Source organism: Phoenix dactylifera, chromosome 12 (genome assembly GCF_009389715.1).
Source record: "Phoenix dactylifera cultivar Barhee BC4 chromosome 12, palm_55x_up_171113_PBpolish2nd_filt_p, whole genome shotgun sequence".
Lineage (NCBI taxonomy): Eukaryota > Viridiplantae > Streptophyta > Magnoliopsida > Arecales > Arecaceae > Phoenix > Phoenix dactylifera.
This window is the reverse complement of record NC_052403.1, coordinates 4625898-4640825: the sequence shown is the minus strand read 5'-3', so window position 1 is coordinate 4640825 and position 14928 is coordinate 4625898. Positions and strand designations below refer to the sequence as shown.

Below are 14928 nucleotides of genomic sequence, written 5' to 3'. Positions count from 1 at the left end.
TCCAAAAGCTTCCCCAAACAGGGCCTTACTTTCTTCCAGACTAGACCTAGACTAGACCTCCATTTCTACCAGATAAATAAATTTTTAAAAAAATTATGACGCCAGATGACGGAATTGATGACGGAATTTGACGGTGGACGGCTACTGGTAGTTGGCAAAGTCGCCCCCCGTGAGGTGGGAGCTGGCGGACTGCCTTCGTTCCCCGCCGCTATCACCGTGGTAGGTGTATCCTCCGTTCCCTTTTCATTGGACCTTCAAAGAAAACAAATAAAATAGAACTAATGGCGGAATAAAAGTGGCCACCTCGTGTGGTGTTAGGTGACACGTGTGGTTGTATCCGGATGGTCCCTTGTTCACAATTTGAATCGGACGGTTCTGCTTCCCTGTCATCAATCATTCACCATCATCAGTAATAAAGCACCAATCATGCCACAATATATATTGCGAAATATCTGTGTCACAATAAATCACCTGTTATGTCACAATATGTGAATGACTCATGGAACAATATAATATTAAAAATATGAAGGTCCCACAAAAAAAAAAAAAAGAAGTGAATGGCAAGATTATATCTATATGGATAGGTATAACATGAATTGTACTAATCTTAGGGATGTTTTTAGATAATATTATTTTGTCCAACAAAAATAAAAAGCAGATGTATCTTTATGCCAAGCAATAATTTATACCAATTTTTTTTTTTGAAATAGTTATGACTATTATAAGCAAATTTGATGAGCATAATTACTTTTTTATTATGCAACATTTTTTTGAATGCTGTTTGATGGGTACAAAATTTATTCAAAGCAACACGAATGGGACAAAAGAATTGGACGATGCCAGCTTCTATCCCTTGACTCGTCCGCCGCCTTCCCACTACGGAATTTGGTTGTGGTGTCTAAATCATGCTACCGGTTGTCCCATCTCGAAAAGAGCTCTCTTAGACGGGAGTAAGGAACCGCCCGAAGCATCTGAAATTCTCTCTCCAACTCTTTTTGGACCGAAGCCTTCCAGATTTCAGCAGATGCAGGTAGAGAATCGTAACTTTTTGAAGTTTGTAAAGGTGGAAACTCAATATGGCTCAGCTTTAGAAGTATTTGCTATGAAGTTAAGAAATCAGATTGAGACACAAGTTCTATTTGGCTAGAATGCTCGCCCAATTCTTCGTCTTCTTTCCCATAAAGCTGGAGACACCAGCTTCTAATCCTTGGTTTTGCAACCGTTCCATTGGCAATTTTTCTCACATGTAACGCTATCATGAGCTGCTCCCTTCCGCTCGGCAACCACGGGTTCAAGTTTTAAATAGTGCATTGCCAAAAATTTCAACCTTGGCCATGGTTCCATGATGGATACGTTCCATTTTCCTTTCTCTCGTGGGGAAGAAAGATGCCATGATTGGCTAAATAATCATACAAAAATTTTGATCTGCTGGAAGACGAGAACAGTTCGATGTTGTTTCTGAAATTTAATGCCATACGATCCTACAAGAGATGTGTTGATTGAAGAGGCGTGGTAGGTTGATCAGGGAGGTAGGTGCCATGGATGCACCAATTCCAAATGGACAACCCTTCTACAACTCATAAAAACCCAAACTTTAACGTGGCTCTGCTATTTCCTCATCTGCAGCACATGACAACCATTAGGTGGGGGAGGGAGGTAGGTGCTTGATTAGTTTAAACGAGTTCTTCGTGCTGTTTTAAGCTGAAACTATTAGAAGTCATCAACACATGACAACCACCCGCGTCTTGATGCACTCATTTGTTGGAACGATCTCAATCATGGTGAGAGGATGTCAATTGTGCTGGACCCCATATTCCTGGACTTAGACCTAATCGTGCAGTGTATCTTGACATACATGCAAGCTAAGACCGATTGTACCTAAAAATTTATTTTTAAAACTCAATTATATAATGAGGACGAGGAGAAAAAACACACCATTAGGACCAATAGATAGAGGTCGGAGTTGAGTGGATTGCATAATCTTTTAGGGAGAATTACAATAGTTGCTGCTGTAGAGACTAATACTATTCAGTATAAGTGTTGTTGAATATGGATTTTTAATCCAAAAATTCGATAAAATAGCTTTCATTTTTCTTATTTTGACATCTAAAAGAGCCTAAGGTTGGACGTTTCCTGACCTCATGGATCAGGATTTTTTTTTTTCTAAAATGGGAGAGGAGGGTGGTGTGACCTGGACCCCATTTGAGCGTCTACTTTTCTGCACTACTTTTCTGCCACCATCGGCCGTCATGATGCAAGCTATGACGCGCCGGTTGCGAGGTTGCCAACCCACCACCAGCTACCAGCTACGTTTCTCCTCACGTTATTGATGATTTTTTTAACTACAAATTAATATATAGATTCCACCAATAAGACAAGCAAATAGGATGGCAACAGAGCGGATATAGGATCGACCCCACTTCAATTAGATATAGAATTGACCCGCACCGCAATTAAAAACCACGAACCCATACCTACCTCAGATGGCTTAGGGCATTCTGAGCTATGCTTAAATCATAATATTAAATCTCAGTGCCTTATATAATTTTAAACAAACTAAGATTTCAACGCATAAAATATCATAAACCAAGTATTCTACAATAATGCAGATAACAAATAAAAATAATTATTTTTAAAAATCTAAGATACCTTAAAATAAAAAAAACAAATAATTGAACAATGGATATTCAATAAATATGTCGGGTTGGGTTAGGGCGGGATGCTAGTTCTTGACTTCATCACAAACCTGATATGAGTTTTATTTTAAATATCCATCTCCATCTCTTACTCTAAATAGGTCAATTAAAACTCATTCTTAAAACCGTCGGGCCGTTGTGATTCTTGATTTTGGACACATGCAGAGTATCCTTAATGTTTGTAACTATTTTTATTTTATTTTAAAAATATAGATTTTATAGAAGGGAGAGAGATACGGTCTAGAGTTGACTACTTTCTAACACGCATGAAGATTCCCAAAATTTGTGTAATAACTGGTCTTTTTTTTTTTTGGTGGAAAATAATATCTCACGATACCCAAAGTGATTTTCCTAGGTAAAATAAGATTACAGCGTAAATATTATTTCATGCTATAATTCCCGTTATCCTCTATTTAACAATGTGCAAGCAACAACTATCATATATGGGTGTGATTTGGTTGTTATACATTGTTTTGCCACGATTTTTTCATAACCTGACATGATATCCCACGCATTGGTTATAAAATATCGTGTAAAACAACCTAACTTGGAAAATCCCAACAAATGTGCCCGCTTCAGATCCTATTCTCTCCTTCAACGTGGTAAGTGACAAGTGATCACAACCATGCACTGGCATTCATATCTTGTGTTTTAAGAACTCATTTGGCTGCAAAAAAAAAAATTTTCTCGTTGAAATTTTTTTTTTCTGAAAAGCTTATTTTTGATAATATAATATCTCGAAATGTGAATTTGGTATGTTTGATTGACTAAAAAAAAGTAGCCATTTTAGAGTGGCTTATACTTGGTCGAACATCTAATTTTCTAAAAAAGTTGTATAAAATATCTATTATATCCTTAATAAAAAAAATCTTATTCATAGATTTTGATGGTTTAAGCGTAGTTTTGAAAAAAAAAATATTTTAATTCTCAACCAGTAGGAAAGTAGCTTTGTCACATTCTTTATGGATTTTTCTTTCTTATAAAACATGAAAATTTTATTTTCATGAAAATGCTGCTTTTTCATCTCTCTTCTTTGAAAACTTCAAACAAATAATGGACTTTTTTTTTTTCATTTTTCGTTGACCATGCTTTTCTTCTTCTTTTCCTGCGAACCAAACGAGTCCTAAGTAGCAATCGAGCCCTCATCGTGCCTTATTCTTTTGGCAACTGCTGTGTGGTTGGGAAGAGTTAAAGAGTTTTTTTTTGTTGAAAGTATTAGAAGAACCAATTAAGGAGTATTAGATGTTCGAGATTTTAGGACATTGAACATTACCAATTGAATATATTTCCCTTGTAAGAGAATTGTCAACAGCCTCCCCTAATGCATCGAACATTACCATTGAACTCTGCTAGGAGACACCACCCCTCAGCTTGGTGCTAGTTCAACTTTCAATGCTAATGTCCTTATAGAGCGTTTTCAATAGCTCACATTCATCTCACCTTAAATTCACTCTGACATTTATATTGCTGAGGACCACTCTGGTTGCATTTTATCCCAACACATTCACTCATCTACTTCATGTTATGCTCTTGAACCCGTTAAGACAATGATAATTTGAATGGTTAGGTACCATTTTCTTGCTGACTGCTAGGGTCGGGAAGGTGGTTATCTTGCTGTACTCTAAAAAGTAACAACCCTTATTTCATTCACAAATAATATAGAGATAGAACCATGAATGAAGGGATTCCCTTTTTTTGATGTACTAGTGTTATTGTAATCTTTGTGGAGATGAGATGTTAGAAAAAAGTTCAAAAAAAATTTAGAGAACCCAAATCATCGCCAATAAAATAAAGCCGGCATTAACTACAACAAACTTCCATTTGAGTCATCTATTATCGTATACGCCACATTAAATGAGATACTAACGGTTCTCTGATTCATACTCAAATTCAAAAATTAAAGGCTAAAATTGGAAATAAAATCCTAACATAAATAAGATAAAAAATAAATTTATATTTTTTAAAAGTTTTTTTATAGAAAGCCAAGAGCTACGAACAAAATGGCTCGTCGGTATGCCATAAACATTATTAATTCTTTATCATCGAAGGTAAAGAGTCCACGCATCTCCATCCCCCACTTTGATTCTGGTCCGGCGAGCACCCACCCATTCCGCATACTAATTAGCAAGAATCTTGACCGTCCATCAAATAATCCCATATATCTGTTATATCACGTTAATTGCGCGTACAAAATAATTAGCGGCTCTTCGAATCTCCAACCATGTGCAGCCTACGGACCCTAGTTCGGCATCCGTCCAAATTGTTGGGCCCACGAATTGAACACCCACCCATTCTTCCGCGGCACGCGCATACATCTTACCGTCCCTACCTACCCCTTCCCCCACCATCCGTCAAATCTAACGGCTCCCGTCGAAGCCCCCACCCGTTTAAATATTCCCCTCGCCATCCCTCTATCGCGCACTCACCGAACCTACTTCCTTCTCTCCCCTTCATCACCCTCATTCTGGGCGATGGATCTGGTGCTCCTAGAGAAGGCCCTTCTGGGCCTCTTCGCCGCCATCGTCGTCGCAATTGCCGTCTCCAAGCTCCGGGGGAAGCGCTTCCGGCTGCCGCCGGGGCCGCTCCCCGTGCCGGTCTTCGGGAACTGGCTGCAGGTCGGCGACGACCTCAACCACCGCAACCTCTCCGCCCTCGCCCGCCGCTTCGGCGACATCCTCCTCCTCCGCATGGGTCAGCGCAACCTCGTCGTCGTCTCCTCCCCGGCGGTCGCCCGCGACGTCCTCCACACACAGGGCGTCGAGTTCGGCTCCCGCACCCGCAACGTCGTCTTCGACATCTTCACCGGCAAAGGCCAGGACATGGTCTTCACCGTCTACGGCGAGCACTGGCGCAAGATGCGCCGCATCATGACCGTCCCTTTCTTCACCAACAAAGTAGTCCAACAGTACCGCACCGGGTGGGAGGACGAGGCCGCGAGGGTCGTCGCCGACGTCAAGGCCGACCCGAAGGCGGCGACGGAGGGGATCGTGCTCCGAAGGAGGCTGCAGCTGATGATGTATAACAATATGTATCGGATTATGTTCGACCGGAGGTTCGAGAGCGAGGAGGATCCTCTGTTCCTGCGGCTGAAGGCGCTGAATGGGGAGAGGAGCAGATTGGCCCAGAGTTTTGAGTATAATTATGGGGATTTTATCCCCCTCTTGAGGCCTTTCTTGAGGGGGTACCTCAAGATCTGCAAGGAGGTTAAAGAGAGGAGGCTGCAGCTCTTCAAGGATTACTTCCTTGAGGAGAGGAAGTGAGTAGATCTTTACCTCTTTTTTCTTTATTTGTTATTTATTTATTCTGATTTCATGAAGGCACTTTCTAAACTACTTTTGGTCTGACTTCTATTAGGATTTGCCTTATTTTATTCCTTTCGATTCTATTAGTTTTATGTTGTTTTGTTAGAGGGATGGTTTGGACTGAGGGTTGTGCTCATCACTAAAAATCAAAAATAAAAAGTAAAAAAGGGGAATGTTTGGGTTATCAATACAGGGGTTTATTTATGGTTTTTCTTTCCTCTTTTTTTTTTTTCCCCCGTCCATTCTCTTGTGTTGGTATGGGGTTAACATAATAATGTTCTCTTGCGTATATTCTAAGAGGTTTCCCACGGTTTAAAGCTCTTATTTTGGATTGAGGTGCTATCTCTCTTTTAATCATTTAATATAATCATGATATGCCGTACCGGCTCAAATCAGACAATACATGATGCATCTTACTGTATCAATTCGATACCGGTATTTAGTATGAACGGTGTACCAACACTCTGTATATAAAAAAAAATTGTACTCGACCGATACTATGCTAGTGTGGCATAGGTATGGGGGTCCAGTATCGCGATGACGAATCTTGAATATAATAATGTTCTATTGCATCTATTCTTTTTATACATTTTGAAGCGCTCTATTTTAAGGCAATCTTCTATTGTTTGAATATCTGATTGATTGATTCAATTTTTTCTGTTTGATGGATCAGGAAGCTGGCAAGCACCAAACCGGTAGATAATGCAGGGCTCAAGTGTGCAATTGATCACATCCTGGATGCGGAGAAGAAGGGAGAGATCAATGAGGACAATGTACTTTACATCGTTGAGAACATTAATGTAGCAGGTATATTATGAGGAGCCATGCCGTCGTGTGTTAAGTTTCACATCAGTTATTTATTAGATAGATCTTGAGTACTTACACAGGATCAAGGAACCAAAATAATATCTTCCGGCTAGCCATTTTGGATAAGGTCCTGGGTTATTACAAATGGTATTAGAGCGGATTCAACCCATAACCTATGTCGACTAGGGGACACTACAGCACGGATCTATTGAGACTAACCACGGGCTGAATGAATGATGCTTGTGATTAGACTTATATTGATTTGAACTTTTAACCCGACGAGAACGTCAGGGCTTAAACAGGAGAAGTATGTGAGGATTCGTGCAGGCGTATGTTTAGTCCCACATCGGTTATTCACCGAGTAGATTTTAGGTACTTATATAGAATAAAGAATCCAAATAATATATTTTGGCTAGTAACTTTGGATGAGGTACTGGGTTGTTACATATATCTCCTATTCTTCTTCCTCCTTGAAGGGCAAAATTTAACTCTCAAAGGATTGATATGCCATTCTTGCATCATACTAATGCCCCAATTTTATTGCTATATGCAGCCATTGAGACAACATTGTGGTCAATCGAGTGGGGAATTGCAGAGCTTGTGAACCATCCTGACGTCCAACAGAAGCTCCGAAACGAGCTTGACACTGTGCTTGGCCCTGGTGTTGCGGTTACCGAGCCCGACACCCAGAAACTCCCATACCTTCAAGCTGTCATCAAGGAGACACTCCGCCTTCGTATGGCCATCCCCCTACTGGTCCCCCACATGAATCTCCATGATGCCAAGCTTGGTGGCTTTGATATCCCTGCTGAGAGCAAGATCCTCGTGAATGCATGGTGGCTTGCGAACAACCCTGACCACTGGAAGAAACCCGAGGAGTTCCGGCCTGAGAGGTTCTTGGAGGAGGAGGCCAAGGTGGAGGCCAATGGCAATGACTTCCGCTACTTGCCATTTGGGGTTGGCCGGAGGAGCTGCCCAGGAATTATCCTTGCATTGCCAATTCTGGGGATCACCATTGGCCGCTTGGTCCAGAACTTTGAGCTGTTGCCACCTCCAGGGCAGAAGAAACTTGATACGAGTGAGAAAGGTGGGCAGTTTAGCCTTCACATTCTGAAGCACTCTACCATAGTCGCCAAGCCGAGAATGATCTGATTCTTTGGGCTTGATAGCTGTTCCTTGGCATGCCATCCTTTTCATTATCTTCTCTTCTGAATTTCGAGGGAGGGGATGATCCTGAATATTGTTTCTATGGGACAAACTGGGAGTGTAAAGTTATGGAATATGGAATGGCTCAAGCTAGCATTTGCTAGATTGTACTCCTATTGTGTTTGACTAGACAAGGATTTAATGTTCATTTTTGTTGTATGAATATGATTGTATCTGAACGGATGTTCTGACGAATGCATTTGATAACAATTCCTATACGCACGAATTATCTTTAAAGTCTATTTAGAATGAGATAAAAATGGGCATCTCTCATGGATGGTCATGGAAAAGCATATAGTTTGCACCAAGCAAATGTATTCAGGGTCCAAGGTTGTGTCTCTGAAACTGCTATAACGCATGGCAGGGTATTAAATAGTAATTACTTCAAACCACTAAATCAAGCTGAAATCCATATGCGAATACCCCAGCAGCCTTGAATTTTATCGTGTTTCGAGCTAGCTTTGTTCTTGGAAAGAGCAGCCACTACAGTAAAAGGGAGAAACGCCGACGCTTAATTGCCGACGCTATTGAAAAGCGTCGGTAAATTCTTCTCCCGCGCTAGATTTTACCGACGCTTTTAATGAGCGTGGGTAAATTGAGGGATTAGACGACGCTTTTAAGCGTCGTCGTTGACTCAAGCCAAACGACGCTTTAAAGCGTCGTTGTTGATGGCCTAAGACGACGCTTATATGCGTGGTTAAGCCAAACGGTAAAACGACGCTTATAAGCGTCGCCGAAGGCACCTTAAGGCCCACCATCCCGCAGACTTGCCCTAGCTACTCCCGAGCCCTCTCTTTCTCCTCCTCTCCGGCGCTAAAGCCACCGAACTCAGCGGCCTTCGTCTTCTTCCTCTCGGCGTTGCCTTGGCCCCCATCTTCCTCCTCTCCGGCGTCGACCGACCGACCCCAACCCGCTCCGCCCGCCCGAGGTAGTGTTCTTCTCCTCCCTCCTCTCCCTCCTTCTCGCTTGTTCTGCTCCCCACCGTTGCTGTTCAGCCGTTTCCCTCCCGCTTTCGGCAAGTAAAACGCTAGCCCTCGTGTTCCGTTCCTTCCACCGTCTCTCCCTCTTCAGTCCCACTCGTCGTGACCTCTCTCTCTTTCGGCTTTCATCTTTCTTCGCGAAATCGCTAAGAGAATTTTTAGGGTTTCGTTGCGCCCGATCCGGCCCGGCGTATGAGGAGGGGCTTCCATCCCGATCACCGCCCGGGGCGGCCGCCATTCCGGCCGGTGCTGGGCCACTTCGCTAGGGAATGCCCTAACGTGAAGTGAGATCTACCGTTGCTAATCCTTCCATCCTTTTTCGGCCTTTTATTTTTGATCTTTTTTCCCATCTAATATATGTGTTCTTGGTTGCTGATGATGGGGTTTATCCTTTTTTTTTACATTTCTTTCTTTAAAAATGGATTCTGGAAATGGTTTTCCTTTCTCGTGTTTTGCTTTGGTTTCAATAGATTGTGGCTTATATTGGGCTTTTGTGCTGAGCTTCAAGGGAAAACAGAAATCAAATGGTCTATGTATACACTCTTTGAGGGTCTATCTCTTACACCCCTCTCTCTCTCTCTCTCTTCTCCGCGACCCACATATGCCTTCTGTTTGATTGTTTTGTTTCGTGTAGTTGGGGCATGGTGTTCTTTTGGGTCACTTGTCGACATGAGTGCTGTAAACCTGAGTACTGTTAAGTTGGCTGTGGGAGAATTCTCTGAAGCCAAACATAATTGATATCAGTCGTGGATGCCTTTTATGCTAGTATTCTCTGTTCTTCAGTTTATTTACTTGTTCTTCTTCCTGTTGGGAAAGAAGAATCCTTTTGAAGTTTATTGTATTGTTTTTATTGACCACATCATTTGAGCACTACAGGAAAATTGGAAAAAGGCGACCCTTTTTTGCCGACGCTATCCACAAGCGTCGGGAAAAAATACCCCCGTCGTCACATATCCTCACGCTTCAAAGAAGCGTCGGTGGCTACATGTGTATAAAGCATTTATGTTGTCCCACCTACACATGTGAAAATTTATGTGTATAAATTGGATATATATACATGTGTATGCATGCATTTATGTTCATAACTCACATGGATGCTCTCAGATAAGCATATAGAGGTGCCATGGATCAGGAAATCACCATATATTGAAAGGTATGCTTAACTGTTCATGTTGATATGATTTTGTCTTGTACAACTCTATTCAGATGAAAATTGAGATTGCTCAAAAATTCAACCGGTGTCCATCTAATTGTATATAATCATTCCTTTTGTTCTCCCAAAGTTTATTCTGCTTATTAGGTTTATCCCAAGTTTAGAAGCACATATAAATGTATCTAATATCATCTATCATGGAAGAAGCCAATGGTATATAATTATGTTTGGATGAATTTACTTGGTGTTAATTGTCTCTATCTGTATTAGTTCCTTTTTGACAGCCAATCCTTCCCATTAGGAAACAAGATGGAAATCTTGAACTCTTGATTGAATCTTGGGTGAAAATATTTTGTATTTTAATCTCGTTTATAATTTAGATAGTCTGCTAATTAATTATTTAGTTGTGGATTCTGTTGAATAGAAGCTACTGCTGACTTGTTATTCTTCTGCTCAGATTGGTAGATGAGCTTGTTCTTTTGTGCAAAGAATCTGCAGTAAGAAAGAGCCGTGAAGTTATCCGCAATCACATTTTACAATTACTGTTGTTGATTCAGAAGTAAGAAAAAAATGCCCTATTTATTAATTGTTTCATTTTACAAAGCATTTCTTTATACATTTGCTTTATACACATGTGAAAATTTACTTGGGTTCTCATGCTCCAAGTAAATTTCTTGGGTTCTCCTGCTCCAATATACATTTATGACATGACACAAGAAAAGAATATGATATGGCACAAGAAGCCCACTTGTGCCTTTCCCTTCAAAGCAACTGCATTTAATGATAGGAATACACACATACAAATATATATACATACAATATATATATATTGTATGTATATGTGTGTGTATATGTACACATATATTCATAGACATGCATGCATACATAAACACGTACTTTTCATGAGTAAAAAAAAAAAACCAATATAGCCCATTCACTGGATGTACAGATATATGAATGCTATTTATCAGAGTTATATATGTAGTCTTTTTGGGGGATGAACTATATGTTGTCATCTGCATGAGTGTGGATGAAGCAATGAGCTATATTGGCAGACTGGATAAACTATATGTTCGGTATCTTATAAAAATTTAGCACATAGATCAATCATACATTAGGGTTTGGTATCATATAAATGTAATAATTCATAAAGTCATTGTTACGCATTCCACATCCCCCCGAGACACTTTTAAACTCCCACAAAACTCAAACCCAGCATTGATGTTCTTTGTAACGAGCAGAAATATCAATGGTCCTGGGTTCTTAAAAGATAAATTCATAAAAGAAAAAAAAAACACTTGACAGGAAGTATACATCATATGCTAATGCCATCACCAAAGCATGAAGTAACAGAGGACGCTTGGTTAATTTATTAATTTATTTTTTTTAGGAGGTACTCCTTGTCATTTGCTGTCTAATGTTTTTAAGGGAATGCAATGAAATATAGATGATAAGGCTCTAAAGATCAATATAACTGAAAGAAGTACAAGGAATGCAACTTCAATGAAAGCAGATACAGATATGATGCTCCATTTCAAGGGATAGCTATAAATTCTTCCACTAAACTCATTTTAATTTCATTGGACCAATCAAACAAAACAACAGAGAAGTAGACAACGATGAGTTGTACCGAATTATAGATGTGATTATATGCATTTTGGAAATTATGTAACCAGCACATTTATATGTAGTCCATCCTTCTAATAGTGTTTATCTTTTTTGTATGAACTGCAGTTCAAATATCATATTCTAATAGAATGGACAAAAGTTGGATAAATAAGTTGAGATCCAGTGCCGAATATTTGGATGGAGTTCAGAATTTCATTAAGTTTGCTTTTGAGAAATCTAATATGAACGGAAAGATTTATTGTCCATGTCAAAAATGTGTAAACGGTTCTGCTCTTGATCCAAAAATTGTTGAAGAACATTTGGTATGGAATGGTTTTCTAAAGGGTTATACTGAATGGGTACTCCATGGAGAGTTCATACCTTCATGTAGCCAACCCTCCTATGTAGAAGACACCTTCAATTTTGGATGTAGTGACACGGAACAAAATTCTGTAGAAGAAGATGATATAAGGGGCCTACTTAGAGATGCTCTTGGACATAATATCAGAACTGTAGGAGAAAATGAGCGTGCAGTTATTGATCAGTCCATGCATGTTGAGGAATCTATACCAGCTGATGGCACAGCTCATTATGATAACTTGGTGAAAGATTGTGATCAAGAACTGTATCCGGGTTGTAAGAATTTTACGAAGATTTCTTTTCTTCCGCATTTATTACATTTGAAATATTTGAATGGGTGGTCCAGCAAGTCTTTTACCATGCTTCTTCAATTATTAAAGGATGCATTTCCGGAAGGTGTTATTTTGCCATCATCTTCATATGAAGCCAAAAAACTAATAAAAGAGTTGGACCTTGGATACGAGAAGATACATAGTTGTCCGAATGACTGCATTTTATATCGTGGTGAAAATAGCAACCAAGAGTCATGCCGAAGGTGTGGAACTTCACGATGGGTAAAACCTAAAGAAGATGAGAATGATTCGGTGACTGAAGTGGATGCTGCACTGACTGAAGTGGTTTTCAGAAAGAGGACAGGTCACGTATAATATTTTATATTATATTTATTATTAATATAGATTGCGAATATATACATTGAATCATATTATACTGTGTGCTTTTATTTTGGCAGACATATTCTAATATTGGCAGAGCTGCACGAGCATCTCAAGCAGTTCCTCATACTTCAGGCTCGAAGAGTTATGCGAGACGTAGAAATGAATTCGTAAGTTCTTTTGAAACTATTTGATATTTTACTAACATATAGCACGTATCATGATATATAGTTTGCCAATATACTTTCCGTATGTGTAGATGGTAGAGCATGGAAGGGAGCCTGGTGAGGTAGAGTTTTATAAGATGACCCACACTCACCGAGATGGCAGCTTTGTCCGGGACGAGTCGAGAGATATAGTTGTATGTATTCATTTTTTATTTGTTCAGAATTTTCTTATTAATTTTACTTCTTTTAAAATATTAATGTGACTGTTTTTTTTCTTGAGAGAGATATAGGAAAGAGCTACAACTCTTATTTCAGAGCGCGTCGGAGAGTCATCATCATCCGACGCGGCCAGTCGCGTCGAGGCTCAAGTCTATGCTGAATTGATGGGCCCAGAACGCTATGGTCGCGTGAGGGGTTACGGTGTCGGAGTTACCCCCACTCAGCTGTCTGCAGTGAGCCGATATACCCAAGATGCCAGACAAAGTACTAGCACTGCAGAGGTTTGTAGTTTGAAGACAGAGATGGCACAGATAAAGCAGTCATATGAGACAAGGATAGAGGAGATGAGGCAGAGTCATATGACTGATATGGCGGAGTTGAAGCAAAGCCAAGAGTTGAAGATACAATCTTTGCAGGACCAGCTTGACCATATTTCATCCTTTTTGCAGAGATTTGCTCCTCCGGTACATAACTAAATCTATTTGAATATTTTATGTAATTATAATGTATTCTGGTATGAGCGTGATGACTTTCGTATTTTTAGTTTCTAAAATATTTTTTTTCTTGTAGGTTGATGATACTTCATCTACTCGTAGAGATGATGATGCCGACCCTTAATACATATTGTAGATTGTGTACTTAGGAATTTGACTTGTATGCTTTAAGAATGTTTTTGAAGTACAATGTAATCAAATATGATAATATGAATATTTTGAATGAAAAGTTCTTGTTTGTGAAATTAGTATGTTCTTCAAATATGCACTACTTTATCTACTTCACCTTATCTTACTTGGGGAATGGCTCTATGTTGACTTGACAGGAACATGGTTTCAGGACAGGCAGTCCGGCTGGACAACTTGACTCCCACGAACTAGATGAGGTAACTGGAATACATCTTCTTCATGCAAGTAAACTGTTCATTCTATTTATCCACGGCTTGATAAGATACTTTTTCTTGATGATGATGTTGTTGTTCAAAAGGATTTGACACCACTCCGGTCTTTAGATTTGAAGGGGATGGTGAATGGAGCAGTTGAGACGTGCAAAGAGAACTTTCATAGGTTTGATACTTACCTCAATTTCTCAAACCCAAAAATCTCTTGATCCACAAGCTTGTCGATGGGCATTTGGGATGAACATCGTTGACTTGAAGGAATGGAAGAAGCGAAATATCACTGGAATATATCATTATAGGCAAGACTTGGTAAGAAAAAATAGTTGTTGTTATTTTCTGTTCGGTAGATTTCCTATATGACTTCTATATTGATTACAATAACAATTGCCTAAATCTATCACATGTTCAATTCTTTATATAATATACCGGATATTTTATCTTTGTATAATATCTATATGTGTATGTTCAATTCTATATATATTATAGCAATTGTAAGTTTCTAAAATTCATTTACTTCAAAATTTTTCATATAGAAACATTTCATATAGTATTTATAATGTGCATGTTAGGTAGGGCCAGCACCTTCATAAACTACTATAGCTGAGTTTGGGATGACTACGCTTATGCGGTACTTCACAATCTTGTCTGACTCTATGTATTACTTGAATTTCTACTGTCTCGTGCAATCTTGTATGGTGATGCTCCTTTCTGCCACCCTCATGATTATCTCTGGTCTGGTGCAGCTGGCAGCAGCATGTAAGAAACCACCAGTCTTTTGTGTAATTACTGAATATCTTTCTGGAGGATCCCTCAGGGCATTTTTACACAAGCTTGAACACAAATCCCTTCCTCTACAGAAACTTATTGCAATTGCCCTTGATA

General features: G+C 39.6%; 1 protein-coding gene across 1 annotated transcript; it reads left to right on the top strand.

Annotated features, from left to right (window-relative positions):
- The first annotated feature begins 5167 nt into the window (after window positions 1–5167).
- Window positions 5168–8229, top strand: LOC103708914 (trans-cinnamate 4-monooxygenase). The gene is made up of 3 exons (XM_008794027.3): window positions 5168–5952; window positions 6672–6805; window positions 7359–8229. Exons 1-3 carry the CDS (start codon window positions 5168–5170, stop codon window positions 7955–7957), a joined length of 1518 nt encoding a protein of 505 aa, XP_008792249.2. The 3' UTR covers window positions 7958–8229.
- The last annotated feature ends 6699 nt before the right edge of the window (window positions 8230–14928 follow it).